Genomic DNA, 18740 nt, shown 5'->3' with positions numbered 1-18740 from the left:
TGATTGCAGCCAACCGCCACTAGATGGCCCCATAAACAACCAAATGCTCAAGAGGAAAAAACTCTTTAATACAAAATGTTCTGTTCCCTTCCAAAAAAATATGAACATTTCACCAGACAGAGAACAGTTTTATATAACTTCAAGCAAATACACCTGTAGTTATGTAACATTACATTGTAAGATGATGAATAATAATTGCATACTATGCAGCAGCTTATGTTCCTGTCAGACTAACTGAATGTCAGAAACTAACTGTGGTGGGCAGGCTTCCTGCCAAATTTATGATAAAGATGAATAATTATGTTTGATTTTTCCTCAGCCATTGTGAGAACGGAGAGCTGGGGTTCTGTGATAAAGCCTTTCTCTGTCACTATAATTCATTCCAAAATGAAAATTGTAACTATATAATAATAATAATAATAATGATGATGTTCGTAATAATATTCAGTCCCGTGCAAGTAATCGAGTTCATCAAGCAGTGAAAATGCTCGATTTCACCAACTTTTTTCGCTCCAGCTGCCTGATTGCTGCAGACTGTGGTCGTTAACCCCAATGGCTGGAATCTATCAGAGAGAAGAGACAGACAAATGGGAAATTACACTTCCTCTAATGAACCAAAACCCGCTATTTATGAACATAATTGCAGAAATTAAGAAGAAGAAGAAGAAAAAAAAGCAGATAATAACATTCAGCTGAGCAAACCTGTGCGCCTCTCCGCAGTGCAGCACAACCCATCTCCTCGACCCGAGCCGTAGACCGGGGACACGCACACCTGACTGTTTGGCGCGAGGTGTGTGAGACGCGTTGAACGAGAGCTGGGAGGCAGGTAGACGTGGGACGTGGAAGGCTTCGTGCCGTGGGAGTTTTCCGTCTTCCAGCTCAGCCAGTAGCCTTTCAAACCTTCCTGGTGGGCCTGCCACGCTACCTGAATCTCCTGACGCTCCACCGGGCTCAACTGAAGATCGGCCAGGGCCGGCAGAGATGCTGCCGGGGATAAAAAAAACAAAAAAAACACAAAGGGGAAAGCAAAGGAAAGATTTAAACAGAATGCTCAAGTGAGACTGATTAGGAGCGATTCACAAATGTGCTCTAAAGTTTAACTTTCAATAAGGAGAAATAAAGAGAAACACATGCAATTCCTTAAACAGAAGACAACTAAAAGATCATGAAAGATCTTGACCTGAAAGACACAAACTCAATGTTGTGCACACGGACATCATATCATGTCATACAAACCTCAAACTGAAAACGTACCCTCTTGAGTGCACGCCTTTACAGTCATGGCTCTTTCTTTCCCATTCACATAGAGAGCGCTGACTGTGACCAGGTACTGAGTGCCCGGCTCCAGGCCGGTCAGTACGGTAGAGTTCTGCCGGCTGGGTAATGTCACGGTGTGGACTTCCCCGCTTGGAATAGCTCCGTACTCCACCGTGTATCTCTGGACTCGAGCCAGCTGCAGGGGACCCCAGCCCACACGGATCTGACGAGGGCCAGAGTCCGACACGGAGACCACCGCCGGGCTTAGGACGTCTGAGGGGAGATGAGGCACAGGTGAGCGGCCCATTAGGGTTCATCGTCACAGACTCAGGTCTAAACCTAGTGGGCCTCCAGCACCTGATAGACAAGTCAGATGTAAGGTGTGCTGATACAATTTACCAAATAAAATAATAATACAAGAAAAATGGAAGTTGAAACAAGTATGTTTTTGAAATGCATTACAGGATTATAAAAACGCATGTAATTAAAAAGGGGGAATCCGCTTTGAATCCTCTCACCAGGAAGTGTGGTGAAGTTAACATGAAGTGTGTTAAACAGCTTCTGGTTGGACTCCGGGCGGAGGGCAGCTGTGTAGGTGGTGTCAGGCTGCAGGTCGGTCACCTCTACCGAGCTGGAGTCACCAGGCAGAACGCGTCTAGTTTCACCGTCCGCTTTCCGCACAGAGTTGTACCGGAGCTCGTAGTAGCCGCCGCCTGCGCTCAGAACAGGACGCCACTGCAGCACGGCACTGTGGGAAGTCAAGTGAACCACACGCAGCCGTTCTGCACGAATGATTTCTATAGATAAGACAAGACGAGAGGAAAGAGCAGAATTAGAGAGGCGAAATGAGATAAAATATAGAAACTGGATAATTCTGTAGGTCAAAATCCCTTTTTCTGTCTAAAATGAACTGTTGAGTATCTTATATTTCAAATACACACACACACACACACACATACACATACTGATAATGGCCTCCCTCAGTTCCTCCGTGATGATGTCTATGTTATCTATGTCCACCGAGTAGAGGTGAGACTGCAGTGGAGGTGTCACTGCACGCTGTAACACCTGGTAGTTGCCATGTACTGTAGAGATAGCTAAAACAGAAACTCCCTGCGCCTTCAGCTCAGACATCGGCTCGTCCACGTCTCCGGGCTTCACGCCGTCGGTCAGCCACAGCAGTATCTTTGGCACGTTCTCGTCCGTCTTGGTCAGAAGCCGCTGGGCCACCCTGAGCGCCGCCTCGGTGTTGGTGTCTCCCTGCAGCTGGCTGACGCTCCGCAGAGCTTTCTGCAGACTTTCCTGATTCTTGTGGTCATCCAGGTTGAACTCCAGGATGGGGTCTGTGCCCACCTGCAGCAGCCCGACTCTTACGTGCCCACGGCCCAGAGAGAAGGGGCGAAGCAGCTCGGCGGCGAAGAGCAACAGGCGAAAGAACTCGTAGTTTGTGACGCTTCCCGAAGAGTCCAGCAGAAGGAGAATATCCCCTTCGCAGCAGTTTAACACTGTGCACAACAGAAGGAGAAACAGGAGGGTCATTTCAATATGTGGTCCTTCTTGTTTCGATTGACAGGTTATTAGTTACCATATTTTAAATGTCAGCTGTCATACAGTGTTCAAACCTGCGTTAGCTGATGTTTTTGGCCACTTGGGGGCAGTGAAAACAAGCAACAAACATGCAACAAATAATAAGAAAACAAGGAAAAAACTAGACAATGAAGAGTAAAGCAAATTCAAAATAATCTAAATATTCTAAATATTCTAAATAAACTAAATAGATAGATAGATAGATAGATAGATAGATAGATAGATAGATAGATAGATAGATCTTTTTGCAACCACTTTTGTTTCTCTGAAAAGTATATTTGATACATTAATATATTGGTAATATCAGCTTTAAAGTAGAGCTTCAATTCTCCTCTTCTTAGACATTGGATCAAGACAGAGATCGGCACATTTTTAATTAATGTTTAACGAGGAGTTTTCAGAGCACACGGTCACTTATTAGGTGCCTATATGCTCAAAGATATAAAAACTGTTGACAGTGATGAATCGTCCCATAATGATTACATTAATGTCTCTGTCATATAACACTGATTGAAGGTGTCTATAGGCTCATCTTATTAATGTCACAGATGCCGTTGCTGTACTTGTGGAAGCATTACTATGAAGAATGAAAGACAATAACAGGGATGTGAAATTGTTTTGTTTGCTTGTTTCACTTAAATCCTGAGAACAATCTGCTCAAATGTAGATAAAGCAGATTCTGATAGCCCGGAATAAAGAGAATTGGGTCACGTTAGTTCATTTATCATATGAAACCAGAGTGAGATTTCCATTAAATCAGTGACAACCCCCCCCACCAAAAAAAAAAAAAGCAGTGCCGAGCGAAAAAAAAGAGGAAAAAGATATTCCCACATGTTCAGACCTCTTCACTTGAAGAAACACACACTGCTTCCTCATCTTCACCTTTCACTGTATCTCAGAAGCCATTGTGCTCCATTTCCACATCCGTGTCTTACTGGACTAATTTTCAATGGCGATAATCAATTCTAGCTGCAAGCACCTTCCTGCACAATCACATGTCCAATACGTGTGGTGACTCAGTCAGCTGTTCCACCTGAAACGGGTCTTCAATAATCCTGCTCACTGCATAATAATGACTTTTGGTACATTGTGTGCCTGTAGTTTTGAGACATTGGTCTTATACCGCCACCTGTTTTAAAGAAGTAACACACTGACATTCAGTCTCAATAATCTGGATTTATAATGTGCGTGCTGTATGAGAATGAATTCAACACCAATAGAGTCATTGCTAACTGTCTCCTCTTTTACATAATGTACACATCTGCTTTATCGGCTCACTTTTACCACGTCGTTCACACTTTTTTTTTTCCCCATTTGCAGCTCCTCCGCAGAACGCACCCATTACTTTATTGCAGCAGTGGTCCATAATCATTAAAATTTTATAGGAGAGGCAGAAAATAAAAGCGGCAGGAAAATAAACAAGGAGGGAGGAAATGAGGGAGAACAGCGCAATCAGGCAAAGAGGTGTCAGCCAACATCTTAACGAAACACAGATCCCTTACAAAGAGGGCGACAGAAGAGATGTACATGCAGAGGTGAAACCCCTGTGGACATTTATATATATGTACAATATATATATATATATATATATATATATATATATATATATATATATATATATATATATATATATATACACACATTGTGGCAAAGTGGAAAACAGGACAGAGAATAAAAAACGAGACAGAAAGATGAGGGGAGATGGTTGGATAAGAGTTGTTGATGGAGATGTAAAGGAATTGTTCCATCTTTGCATTCCTCAAAGGATAATGCATGTGAATATGGATGTGTGTGTGTGTGTGTGTGTGTGTGTGTGTGTGTGTGTGTGTGTGTGTGTGTGTGTGTGTGTGTGTCATCTGTCATATTATTGGTTTTAGGCTGTGCCAAGGCCATATGCCTCACTGCAGAGCTGCGCAGATGAACGAAAAACAATATGTTAATGTCTCCTGTGAAGTTTACCGAGTGCAGTATTGACATGACATCAAACAGACAGATGGCGGACGACCCAGTCTGTGTCGGATCAAAATCAATGCAGGCTATTTCTAAACACGTGGTGATCTAAAACAATTTGCACATAAACTGCATGGTGCTCTGCTTCCCTTTACACAGATTTCCTGTGGAACAGTGAAAGCGCAGAATAATACAAACTTCCACACATTCCATTCTGTGCTTTTTAGGGGATCTCTAACTCAGATAATAAGTGAAATACTTTTAATTAGCTGTGTCCACCTGTAAGCACCTCAACTTCCTCTATGTCAAAGTCCACATTAAGAACAAAGCTCCTATTGTAGGTACAGTATGGACTGCTCACCGAGAACAATCAAACGTGAATAATGAACACTGGTGTTGATGCGATCGAAACCAGTTTTTCTTTTTTATCTCCGATCATTTCTGCCCGTACTCTACCTTCAGACCTCTCACATCTGCTGACACGACCATTTGCTTTCTTGCTGAGAGTTAGATGAGGAGATTGAAACCACTCTCACTCCTGCACGCTCAATATGAAACAATATGGAGGCAGCAGCCGGTTAGCTTATAGCGCAAAGACTGGAAACGGGGGGGGGAGTTGAGTTCACTCGTCATGGAGTACTGCATGCTTGTAAAACCGTGTCTTCGGTGGCTCTGCAGGAGCTTTGTCACGTCTGAGAAAATAGCACTGATGATGTCACAGTGATGTCATCAGGGTTATATCAGCCCAGGTTTAAAGTCATAAAAGAAACCCCCCAGTTACAAACTGGGGTCATGGAGTTTTAAAGACGCCAGGTAGGCTGGGTCTAACCTCTGCTCTAATGGGAAACGTAAGATTCAGAGTTTAAGTACTTTAGGAACCAAAGGTTAGGATATCTCAATCTCTGCTGCAAAAATTGTGACCCCCCTTTTTTTTTTTTAAATAATCGGTTGTGAGTCCCTCAGCTTTATGGAAGTGCAATAATAACTTGCTGGAATAGATCTTTAAGATGAACTCAGACAGTCACACGCAGCTGATGTTTCAGGGCAGCTGGTGCTGGTGGACACAATCTTTACTTGCATATGTTTTAATAAACTGGCTGAGGTCCAGTTTGGCTGTAATATCTCCAGTGGCGTCATGAATTGGACGAGATGACGTTTCCCATAGCGTGTTTTAGTTAATGCACACTGATCATTTGTTCCACAGGAAGTCACAAAAACAACAGTTCAGCCAACTGGAATCTTTTCCAGTTTGAACCTATTAAAACAATATGTGACATCACCTGCAGTGGTGGAATATAATCCTTCACTAGTGGAAAAAAAAAGAGTAACTAGACCATAAAAGGCCTACATTCAAAATCTAAGTGAAAGCACAGAACGATTTCAAAGTAAAAGTACTCATTAGGCAAAAACAAAAGATACAATCAGCATAAAGTATTAAGTATTGAAAGTAGCTACAAGTACTTCCAAAAACTACTGCAGTACAGTACTTGAGTAAAGGTACTGTGAAGATGTGATACAATAAAGTGAAATAAAGTGTTTCTTCAGAGTGACTTTTCAGATTCTGTATACTCATTGTGATTATTACAGCCCAATATATTGATCATATCACCAAACTGTGACCATGTAAAGAGACACACCCATTACATGCACTGAATTAAAAGTAGTGAACCACTGCGATGCATTACCACACATTAGTTCTGTGGATCATCACGGTCCATGTGTCAACTTGTTTAAACTGCCTGTGGAAATGATCCTGGCTCGTTGCTGCATACTAAATGCCAACGATCGTAATCCAGCATTTCTTTAGGCCACCCTGTGGCGTGCTGCGCCTCGACTCACGATAATGTCTAAATATTTTACTAAAACGTGTAAGTTTCAAAGTGCATTCGCACAAATGGTGACTTTTTTTTTTTTTTTTTTTTTTACAATCAATGAAAAACACTTGAAGAAGAAGAAGGAGATCGCTCGTTTCTTTCGGCCATCTATTTGCTCTGTATGGCAGCTTTAGTGATCAACTCACCTGAGGCAGGTAAAGCAATTTGCATGTCGCTCCGCCGCAACATCGCCCAGAGAAGACAGACGCCGAGTAAAAAGCCCTTCATCCTCTTTAATAAGCGGCATTAAAAAAAAAAAAAAAAAAAAAGATATGAAAATCAGAAACAGCACAGACAGGTGAAATAACCAACACCTGGTCTTCCTTTACCGGGTCGCATTGCAAAGATCCCTGTCAAAAGGTGGTCCAGTCTGCGTGTTTATGCGCCTCTGTCGCCTCTTCCGCAGTATTTTTTACCGCTGCACGGGGTCATCCAAACTTTTCTCCAGCGAACACCTGCGTCATTCCTACCGTAATGTCGGCGCGGGGCGCAGTAAGAGTGCTTCCCTGCAGGTCCGCGAAACTCTTTCACTTTGTAGTCCATCTTACTCCTCCTCCCGTTGCTGCCGAGCCAGAGCAAAGCATCACTGTCACTCTTTGGTCTATGATGGGACTTTCTATGTTTTTTCTCGACTGCTGTTTCCTCCTGTCATTTCCTCAGTCCAGGGGTCGGCACACGTATTCACGGTGTAAACAGACAAGCACCTGACCAAACGGACACCCCCATGCAACAGACGGTGTCCCAGAGGAACCAACGGAAATCTCATCACCAGCATGCCAGAATTAAATCTCTTGCTGTGGCCGCAAGAAGAAAAAGAAAATGATCTCATCTGTTTTTTCCCGCTGTATTATCTTATGCTGGAGGAAAAACAGTGAAACTGATCTGGTCGTCATTGTCTCCGGGGACACACTGTAAACCACAAAACTCTACCCGACTTTGGGAACCAGCAGCAGTGCACCCATTTTGGATCGAGGAGCAACAAGGAAACCCATTCATCCAGTCCATTAGACAGTATTAGAGAACATACCACAGCTGCTACTTATCAGAGATAACTTGGATGAAGTGCAGGCTATTGCCATGCATTTATTGTAGTGTGTGTTTGTGTGTGTGTGTGTGTGTGTGTGTGTGTGTGTGTGTGCCAACAGATTAAAATAAAAAGGCTTTATCAATAAAGGGCACTTATTGGATTTCCCTCTTTTGAGACGAGAGTGGCCTGCATGTGCCAAGACAGACAGACGTCCGTTATCTCCGCAGGAAATAATGTGCATAATTTTGCTTGTATGTGATTCTTCATTCTCTTTACTCTTTGACTTTCTGCCAGTTTCTCAGCCGGGGTGTGCAGAGTGCAGGAAGGGGCGGAGGTGGGATGGAGCGAGACAGATTGTAGAAAGATAATGTTTTATAGAGGACATATTTTGATTGCCTTATGATACAAACCACTTTTGCTTACATACCAGGCTGGTATATCTAGACAGTGGACAGATACTGAAGTTCAGTCGGTTCACAAAGACAGTCTGTCTGCAGGTTCGTGGATTCTGAAAGTCTAGATGTTCCTTTAATTTTTGGTGAAGGCTAATTAATGATGATGATGGCTGGAAGATATTTTATGACCGCTTTGATTTTTGATTTTTTTACACTTTTAAAAGCAGTGGGTGAACATTTTGAGGAAACAAGTGCGCTTATTTGCCTTCTTGTGTTGAGTTAGATGTGTAGATAAATAGATACTAGTATGGATTTGGGACACAGCTTATTAAATATGACGTTTTCACAATTTTTCCAACACTTAACAAGGTCTAACACTTCATGTTAAGAAGATTCAGGCCCCGCTCAAAGTGATGTGTGTCGTCTTCTCCATCAGCTTGCTACAGCTGCTTTCACTGTGGTGCAGGCGGTTTTTACCTCCACTTGAAACATTGATTTTGATTTTCATGGTTATGTTAAGCGAGTCATTAACTCCCACTGTAGGAGCCCGACTTATGTGTGTTTGTTCATGCTCCCAACTCAATTAGAAGATCGTCTGAGCAGTAGGATATTATAAATTCCTCCTGTGCCTGAAGCATGAAGATTTACGTGATTAACAAACTACCAGCGAATCATTCATGCATAGTGTACAAATACACCGCCTGGTTGTGCACAAAGTAGGGAGATGTGCTATTAAAAAGGCATTTTATTAACACCGTGTTGATGGGCTGATTAGTTAACTTAAAGATGAATGTGCTGTCAGCGTGCCGCACAAATTAACAGGGTTTGGTATCACAACAGCGCAGAGATACAATAGTATTGACCACCACGGACAAGAATTAAGTGGAAACCTGTTTCCCTTTAAGACTGAATGCTTTCATTACGAGCATGTGTTCTAAAAGGTGGAGTGAACGCTTGAGCTTAGTGTTTCTAAGTTTGAACATCGGTGAAGAAGCCCTCAAGGACATCTTTGAACCACGGCGGCTCCCCTGTAAAAGCAGGGGAAACTAAACATACAGAGCACTCGCAGGTATTGATTAGAGGCACTGACTGAAAGGACGGATGAACGAGGATGGAGCCTTACTTCCTTCATACTCATCCGCTGTCTGGTGCGTGTCCGGGCCTGCGACATCGCCAGATGGAAAACTGTAATTTCCCATGAAGAAGACGTTTAGCAAAGGCAGCTTTCTCTTCATGTTCTCATGGGAAACGAATGCTTAAAGGTTCCCCTGTGGACAAACCAAAGTTCACGTCACTCACTTCAAAAGTGTTTCAAATCTAGCATTGTTTAAATCCATGCTGCGTTTCTTGGCACATTACCGCCAACTGTTGACCAGTGGAACAATGGTAAATCATTGGTTGACCTGATGATGGCGAAGATGAAGGTTAAAGAGGTTACCAAAGCCACGAGGATTCATCCTCTGGGGACCATTCATATTTGTACCAAATGTCATGGCAACCTGTCAAACAGTTAGAACAGTTCTGCGCTGGTCGTGGTGGGCGGACTGACTCACTGACTGACTGACAGTGCCACACCCCCCCAATAATGGCTGAACAATACAAATAATTGATCTTGGATGGTGAGGAGCTGAGGAGAATCAGACAAAGAAAATGCAAGAAAGAAAGAGATGCTATTTTATAACTTTACCGACTTAAATATTGTTTATCAAATTAGAATTGATGCATATATACAATGACGTAGATTGTGAGGGAACAGAGAAAGGAAAAAAAACATAATTTATCCCAGAGTGTGAAATGACCTCTATGTGTGTGTGTGTGTGTGTGTGTGTGTGTGTGTGTGTGTGTGTGTTTTGTGTGCGTCAGAGAGCTGGCACAGAGTAAACTCTAATCACCAGTTTCAGAGGTCTGTTGGGAGACGAGTCCGCTGGAATATATATAAAACTCTCGTCAGTCTGGGGAGCACTAACCTTCAGCTGCCTCACAATACACAGAGAAGCGCTTCATGAATGCAGTTGTGGCTGCAAAACAAAGGTGAGTCGGGGGATTCTGAAAACGTTCTTAAGTTTCGTTCATCCTTTCGTGTGGAGGCGGATTTGTTCGACTGGTGACAGACGATGGCGGGTTTCTGAGGTGTATACGCAGTGTGAATACTGACTCAGCAGCATTCACACTGTTGAGATCCAAATCTTTAATCAACTTATATTTATGTTGTTATGACACTACAAACTATATATATATATATATATAAAGCTAACTTTAAGCTTTTTTAACAGTCAATAAAAAATACATTTAAAATCATCTTAAAGCTATACACCACTTTGAACTTCAACTTCAGTTTGCCAAAATACGACTTTCTCTCCAACGACTTACAGTTTTAAAGGTTCATTCCACTCAAATACTACTTTCTGGTTTGCGAAAGTAATATAGTATAGTAATATATCACACTTCATGAGTAACTTGCCCAACACTTTACCCAAATACTACTTTCTGTCCAACAACTTGTAGTGCTAAAAGTATCGTGTTTTCGAAAGGTTTATTCCACCCAAAAACGTTTTAGACTTTGTGTCTAATGAGTTCATTTTAACTTCTAACTTTGACTGCTTTACAGTTTAGTTTACAGGTTTCTTTAGATCATCTAATTCAGCTTCCAGCTCTGCCAGTTTTGATGTGTCAACTTCCAGGTGTTTCAGCAGTTCAACGCATTTTAAGATTTCTGTATTTTCTTTTGCCGCGCAATTCATTTCCGCTGTCAGCGTTCACGCGCAATTGTCTTCGCGGAATGCATTTTCTAGTCGACTTAAATGTCTGCCGGTCACATTTCTAATACGATTACAGTATTACAGCGGCCATTTATGAGGAGAGACGAAGGACTTTGGTGGAGGGAGGCTGTGACGGAGTCAACAGAGACACAGAAGTCGAGACTGTAGCGAGGGCAGCACCACGCAGTTCTCCTCTGAAGGTCTGGAAACACGAGCCTGGAAGAAAAAAGCAGCAGAGCCAACGCTGGGCAGAGAACATGTATTTGAATACAATCAATTTTTGTGGGCACCTCTGGGTGCTACGCGACCTTTGCCATGGCATTTGTTGAAAAGCACCAGCGGGAATATGGTGGTCATACATTAGTGTTTAAATGTCATTTTATAAATTCATTCATTTTCTGGTTTAATCTTGAGGCTCAGATGAGGTTTGAAAATATGTTTAGGACCAACAGTCGATGACACTTATTGAACATCGACTTTTTGCCCCGTTTCTTCATTTGTGTGTTGGAGTTGTGTGCATTGTGGTTCGGGTCCAGAGGAGTCATGTAACGCTGTTGTGAAATACTGAGACACACATTCTTCCCTAATGGAACAAGTGCAGCAACATGAGCCCAGCTTCCAGTGAAAGTAATGTCCAATTTAAATGGAACTTGCTCTCTGGTTTTTTTTTTACCAATAGTGAAATTCTATTTCATAAAGACAAATTCAGTTTGAACCTTTTATCTACACGCGTCAAGCCTGGACAGTTTATGGAACACACATGCAATTTGTGTCAAGGGGAAGACAAGTAGCCACTGACCCACAAGCTCACAAGCTAACCAGGGTTTAGATCATCTAATGCATTGATTCCAATCATTTCTGTATAGGATGAAATGATGTTCACAGTGAAACCTTCATTAATGGTTAGCTATCACTATGAACATCATGCTAAAGCTCAGCTTTCTTGTCATACTGTGAAAATCATTTTAACTACACAAAAAAAGCTGATTCACTGTGACGGATGAATTGCCTGAATCAAGTCTTTGCAAATTGATTTTGTAACGATGTCATTGTATACTGATGTCTTCTGTGGAGGTGGGGAAATCTCATTAAACAGTAAAACAGCACAGAATCGCCTTTGAGAGCGATGAGCTGTAATATTGAGTTTAAAAGGTTGGGAATCATGAAAAATACCGTGAATCATTCTTTTAATCATTCTGTGGTGTTTTCTTTCAGGCTTTTAGTGCTCAAACTCTTTAGCTCGTCTGCCTGCTTGAAACACAAGAGAGATGAATGTGCCTTCAGTTTCAAACCGCGCTTTGATGGATTGACTCTTTCCTGGATTTAAGTCTCAATGCCACTTCATTATAATCTTCAACAGATTGGCCACAGAGGGGAAAACAATCAACTACCTGCAGGTGTAGATTTCTGGCAGAGAGTGACTCCATTAAAACAGCAGTAATGTCAATAACAGCATGGTCACACACCATTTCACCTCCGGTACATCATCAAACACTTGTTCCCAGATTTCAGCAGCGTTCGGTAGAAAGGTAAGCAACTGGACAAACAAAAAGCAATTACTCTTGCGTCCAAATCCAGAAACATTTTAAAGGATTTATGGATATATTGTAGGTTTTTAGCCATGTAGCAAAATGGTTCAAGGGGTGAGATTTGGTCTGTCGGTTTGCCACACAGCAGCAGGGCGAACAGGCTGTTGTTATGGAGGTCAGTATCACCGATGCTCCGGTCAGGCCGTCCACTGCTCCTCTGTACGCGTTGACGAGGGAATCTCGCCGCCTTACTTCGTTCGTGGTCCCCAGAAGATGAAAACCTTTGACTTTCATCGATCCTCTGGGTTTTCCTCTTGCGCCATCATGAGGTTATTGTTTAGAGCGAACATGTCTCAACATCTATTGGATGGATTGCCATGAAATTCTGCACAGGATGGAAAACCTGCTTCACATCAGCATGTTAGCATTCGGAGGCCATTAGCGTGCCGACGTTTTTCGCCCAAAGCGTCGCTAATGAGGGACGCAAATGTGGCTGCAGACTTAGTCTTGTTGCTTTTTTTTCTCCTCATAAATTACTGCCCTTACTTTAATGACAAAACAGGCAAATATATTCCGTAGATCAATTGTTAGAATGACTTTAATGTCACTGTTTTTGGAGCTGCTGGGCTCTGCTGGAAGTGCTCGGAACGCCTTCTCTACCGCCCTCTATCACCAGCGCTGTGTCCGAAGACGTCGGTATATTTTGGAGGTGCTCGCTGCAGCCGACGCTGGAGCTGCTGCCTACCATCTGCAAACATGGATGAGGCCTGCTGTCGTCTCAGGCATGTGTGCAAACACAGGATCTTCTGTTGTCACAATTTTATTTTCAAGATGTTAAACCAAACCCGAAAACAATATTAAAATGTTTAGATTAGACCTGGTGGAAATTGGGTCATTAAGTCCAAAAGGTACTTTCCAATTGTACTTTAAAGCTGCTGTAGCCAATATTTGTATCAATATATTAACAATGTGGCGCTCAATAGGAAAAGAATTACCTTTAATTGTATGTTTCCTGTAGGTATTTGACACTGCAGCACTTTCCTTTTTGTAATTAATGGGCTGGCATGGGTCCACATTTGCTCATCAATACAACATTATCTTGCTGCTGGAAGACGGCGGCAGCAGCAGGTTGTTGTCAGTATCGCTAACAGCAGCTGTATGTTTTGTGTCGGCAGGTCAGTGCGGATGAGTCATAAATGTTATTCATAGTCTCGCTCTCAGTTCTCATTTAGGCTTTCTGTATCACACAGCTGTTTGAAGAGCCGCTGTTGTGCTTTAGTCTCAAACATCTGCTGAGTTCGCTGTTTATAGTGCGCCTTTAAGGGCTCTTCATGCATTCTTCATATCTATTGTCTTTATTCCGGTAGTTTTGTTGAAGTGCTCAACAGTGTCAAGCTGTTTTCACAGCTGCTTGTGTCATTTAATGTTTGTGCTGCTGAAGCCATATTCCTTGCAGCACTCATGTCTTAAAATGGATTGAAACAGACAGAAATGTTTCCCGCCGGTGTTACTGCATTGTTTCTTTTGAATGACTTATTTTGCTCAAGGAATCCACGCAAAATAATTGCCTTCGTTCTTCACCAGCAAACACAGAAAAACAGAAAAACAAAGTTTATTTTCACTCATGATTTTAGACAGTTTTCACTTAAGGAATAGTTTGACATTTTGGTAAATATGCTTTCTCCAATAATAATAAATACATCTACAGATATTTAACAAAGTCACTTATGTCCGTATTTCTTTATTCCCACAAGGCGCCAGCACTGGTTTCATTGGAGACTTCCAGGAATCATTCATCCCACGATGTCACAAGAGAGCCACATGTGAGTCGATGGGGGGGTCATATAACCGACACTTGAGGGTTATCAGGGTCACATGGATCAAGGAGTAAATTGGTATGAGACCACCTGGGGAGGATGTGATGCAAGTATTGTTGGGAGCTGGAGTGTCAGCTTTTCCTCCTCTGATCTCTGATCCAGTCTAACACGGACTTCTCCTTCACGCCGTCAAGCCATCTGTCTTTTTGTGACTAAATTGCGTCTTCACATGGGAGCTTTTGCATTTCAGTGTTTGTTGCTTTTCAATAAATTGATTCTATGTGCCCAAGGCTAACCATCGTTTGAATCACATAATCCTCTAAAACATGAACCTCATGTGGACTCCGTTATCTTGAGTTCACATCCATTTAGAATCCAAAGCTCATTAGTAATGTGACAGCCTCTCTGCTTGGTGGCTTTACTGTTTTCTGTCTCCTGTGCTGCAGACCTGATTGAGAGTAATCAGCAGCATGGGACACACCTGGGCTCCTTGTGCATCACGCATTATCGCCTGAGCGGCAGCAGTCCTTTCTTGGCATATCTCCTCTCCTCACATGTCTTTGTGGGGTAGCTTTCTGTCCTTTTCTCTTGTTTGTACAGCCCAAGATAGAACGTGACAAATTGTCTCATGCATGCGATTTTGAAGGGCTTTTATTTTGAAATGCTACATCAGAACGTCCTGGTTCTCTCTGAGTGACACCTTGAGGTGGTCTGCTATCAACCTGAGGTGAAATGATTTAGTAACTATGCACCATATAGTTATATACACCATATATTATATATATATATATATATATATATATATATATATATATATATATATATATATATATATATATATATATATATATATTTAGATATTATTGTAATGTTCCGGACCTTTGCCCGTGGAGATTTTCTCAATCTGGACCGTTTGGAATGTTAATTGAATACTCCTGGTCTAGATTATTCCCTGATATTGTGTGAATTGTAAAAATCAATAATACCGTATAAAGCTACGCACACACCTTTTGCTCTGTCTCTCTGTCATGCAGTGTCCTCATGGGTCTACCTGTCTTAAATGTGTGAACGCACATACACACACACACACACACACACACACACACACACAAACAAACAAACAAACCAAACACACATACACACACCGTTGATGCTCTAGTGCTGACTGAAGCAATAAACAGACCTTTAGAGGACTGAGGGAGGAGGGGAAGCAGTATTTATTTCTGCCTGAGGCAGAAACACAGAAGACTCAGGACCTTTACTGTTAGTTTAAAAGGATTAGACAAAAAAATCTAAATTATAATCTCTGCCTCCAGACCTAAAACCTGTAGAGTGTCACTTACCAGTTTCACAGATGTTTAAAGGATGAAACGTATACTGATCTCAGCACACGTGCAAATAATGTAGCTACTGTGTGCATATCTGATTTTCATAAAACAAATTTTCAAAAAGTAAATTATATTGAAAAACATCTTCAGTGGTACTAATTAACCTCTTAACAAGAAGGTAACTGTAAGCATGTCACAGGTAGTGACTATGAATGCAGCACAATGTTGTTGTTATTATTATTAATAATAATAACATCATTATTACATCTTAGCGTTCCCCATTTCTTTCCTTTACATGTTTTGTAGAGAGTGCTGCAGGAATGAGTCAGCAGTTTTTGCACTTCCGGTGATTTTGCTTGGAAGTCAATGGATTAGTTGAATTGTGCCTCAGGCCCATCATGTGGCAGATGTGTGTGTGTGTGTGTGTGTGTGTGTGTGTGTGTGTGTGTGTTTCCTCCAGATGTGTCCACACTCAAGGGTGTGTGCTGAACAGTTTAAAGGACGATGACAGCCTCCTGCTGTGTTCGGTGAATAGCGTACCGTGTTTCAGATCTTTCCTCTCGTCTGACCTTTCCTCTCGTCTGACCTTTCACTCCTCTCAACTTCAGTCCCAATTTCCAGCTTCTCCTCACTGTGTCTGGCGTCCATCAGCTGCTTTACCTTCATCAGTATTTCTCTTTCATCTGCCCCTCGGGGTAAACAGAGGAGTCTGGCTCTGCTCTCACTGCCGCATATTGAGAGGGAAATGGCAGCGAGGGAGCCGATTTTATTTCTGGAGATTGTTTGTATATTATTTATTTATGGAGATACAGGACATGCGACTAAGACTTTCACTCTTTCTCCAACTAAATCTAAAAAAAACTAAACTAAAAATAGTTTTATTCTGCTCTTACTTTCATTCTTTTTGTTGGGTTGTTTCTATGGTTGGCTATAAATAGCATTTCACATTAACAACAATGACTCCAGTACAGAGGGGAACAGCCCACCAAATAATGCACCTTTTATAAAGGGTCTTTAACTCACAACTCATAGCTTTACTAATGACGTAGTCATTATGTATGGTTTGTAATCCATTAGTAAGAGCAACTTTTGGGTTGCCAGGTTGTGGAACATCTCTTATTTGACACGTGCTAATAAATGTTCAGAGGTCATTAATAATCCAAGCTTACAATTTAAAACTGATTAGGATGTCAGTGGTTGTATTATTATTATTATTATGGTTCAGTTTTCTCTGCGGCTCTTAAAAGGAGTTGAAAGTGCTCAAATGCTGATAATCAGACTGAATTGCAATTTTTTTTTTTTTGTTAATTTAAAATTGGATTCAAAACTGGAGATGTGGGCGATGAGGCTGGGCTCTTTCCTGATTAATTAAAGAGTGAAAGAGAGTTTAAACACCAACCAAAGGGATGATTCAGAATTTGACAATCAAAATGTATCAATGGTTCATTTATAATCTGAAAAGCAGAGTCAAATTAACAATAACAGCACCATCAATTGCAAACCCTTTTTAGAAAGTGATATTATTAATTTTTTTCAAGTGTGCTTTCTCAAGATCACCAAGGAGAGCCTCTCTCAGCCCCTTTACTGTCACTCTCCAGCTAAACTAATATATAATATTATAATAAGGCCATAAAGAGCCCTGAAGAAGTCTGCTTTGACTTTGGTTTTCAGCCACAGGACCGAATTTCTGCAGTGAACTCAAACCTGTGTTTACGTTCCTCTCACAATGTTTGTGTGTTTTTTATGTTGATTTATGGGAGAGTGCGTGTGTGCACCGATGGCCACGAAGGCCATACTAGCCAAGCGCATCCCTTTTATAGACGCACACACACACACACACACACACACACACACACACACACACACACACACACACACACACACACACAGGTCACATGGACTGGGCTGCTGATATAGGCGCGCTGCAGAGGCAGGTAGACTGATGAGGGCGATAAAAGATGTTCAGTCACCGGGACTCCTGTGAAGACAAGCTGAGGAGAGTGAAGATGAATATCACGCTTTGACTTTAACAGAGCCTCTCTCTGTCTGCGTGTCTGTGGGAGTTAACATCAAATATGTTTTTGGATGAGAGCATGTTTCTGCATGTTAATGTTGTGGTTTTGAATGGACGATCGCAGAGAGTCGAGGCCTCCCCAAAGACATAATTACCTCATGACTTTTAATAATCTTGCCCTACCCTCCACCCCTTCACATACTTTTACAGTTTTTGAGGTTTCAGATTGACTTATCTCTCTGAACAGTAATATTCAGCTGTGATAATCCACATGAGAGAAGAATGGTGGTCATCTATCTGGCTAAATGAAAGGTCAGTAGGGTTCACGCTCTGGAGACCATGAATGCCATTCCTAGTAGAGATATTTGAGTCTGGAACAAAGACTGACAGACCGACGTTGGTCCAGAACCACATCGCTTGTGTGGCTAAAAAAAAATCAATACAATAATTAAGGTTTAGTTATAATATTGTCCTAAAAAGCCACTTTAATTGAGAATCATATGCATGCATTAAAAGGCAGTGCTCCTTAAGTGACATATGCAAATACGATATTGACTGTCATGAAGTGTTTATCAATGAAAGATTAATTTAGGTTCATGCATTTACATTTAGAGCTCTTTTTTTTGTTAGTATTTGTTAAACTTTATGTATTATGGAAAGGAAATATATACGCATAGTTTCTTTTATTTGTTTGAAAAAGTCTTTACTTTTCATTCGTGATTCTGCTGCTGGAAGCAGTGGCAGGTGTAGCGTAGCTGCTAGCTACAATATTAATATTTAAACAGCTTCTTTCTGGTGATTTTATCATCCGGAGGGAAGGTAAACACGTTTTTCCCAGACCTACATAACAACACCATCCACAACCTCAGTCTGCAGTTGTTCTCCACTTTTAAAAAAAACAACTCCTTCTTCCTGCTGTAAACAGCTGAGTGGATGAGAGGGATTTTCATTGTCTTTCATAGTAAATGAAGTAACATGAACCCATCTTTTAGGTGTAAGGTGTCTATTATAGTCTTTAATTCTGCTTGTATTTATCATAATAGAAAGAAGTAATAGCTTCTCTATGATGTGATTGTATGGGATTGTATCACTTCTGTTACTGTAATCCATTATCCGTTAATAGCCCTCTTCAGTTCTCTTTGCCACGAACCGACAGGAACATGACGAGATCCCACAGGTACTTAATCTCACAGCAGCGGCTCT

At 41.6% G+C, this 18740-nt stretch overlaps 1 protein-coding gene across 1 annotated transcript; it reads right to left on the bottom strand.

The window, feature by feature from the left end:
* Positions 1 to 47: 47 nt before the first annotated feature.
* LOC137873479 (von Willebrand factor A domain-containing protein 1-like) lies at positions 48 to 7368 on the bottom strand. Its single transcript, XM_068711692.1, has 6 exons — positions 6815 to 7368; positions 2223 to 2762; positions 1776 to 2054; positions 1255 to 1530; positions 703 to 984; positions 48 to 563 (listed from the first exon to the last, which is right to left on the bottom strand). The coding sequence occupies exons 1-6, from the start codon at positions 6894 to 6896 to the stop codon at positions 544 to 546; spliced, it is 1479 nt and encodes a 492-aa protein (XP_068567793.1). The 5' UTR covers positions 6897 to 7368; the 3' UTR covers positions 48 to 543.
* Between the last annotated feature and the right edge of the window lie 11372 nt (positions 7369 to 18740).

Source organism: Cebidichthys violaceus, unplaced genomic scaffold (assembly GCF_023349555.1).
Source record: "Cebidichthys violaceus isolate CVI_PGR_0920_01 unplaced genomic scaffold, fCebVio1.0.p SCAF_17, whole genome shotgun sequence".
Taxonomy (NCBI): domain Eukaryota; kingdom Metazoa; phylum Chordata; class Actinopteri; order Perciformes; family Stichaeidae; genus Cebidichthys; species Cebidichthys violaceus.
This window is presented reverse-complemented; position numbering and strand designations above follow the sequence as displayed.

Bases quoted from the DNA above. Each gene is read 5' to 3' on its own strand.
- LOC137873479 (XM_068711692.1), bottom strand. From the start codon at position 6,896: ATGAAGGGCTTTTTACTCGGCGTCTGTCTTCTCTGGGCGATGTTGCGG. The intron at 1,531-1,775 runs GTGAGAGGATTC...ATCTCCCCTCAG, and splicing joins TAACTTCACCACACTTCCTG to ACGTCCTAAGCCCGGCGGTG. The intron at 564-702 runs GTTTGCTCAGCT...TCTCTCTGATAG, and splicing joins CACTGCGGAGAGGCGCACAG to ATTCCAGCCATTGGGGTTAA.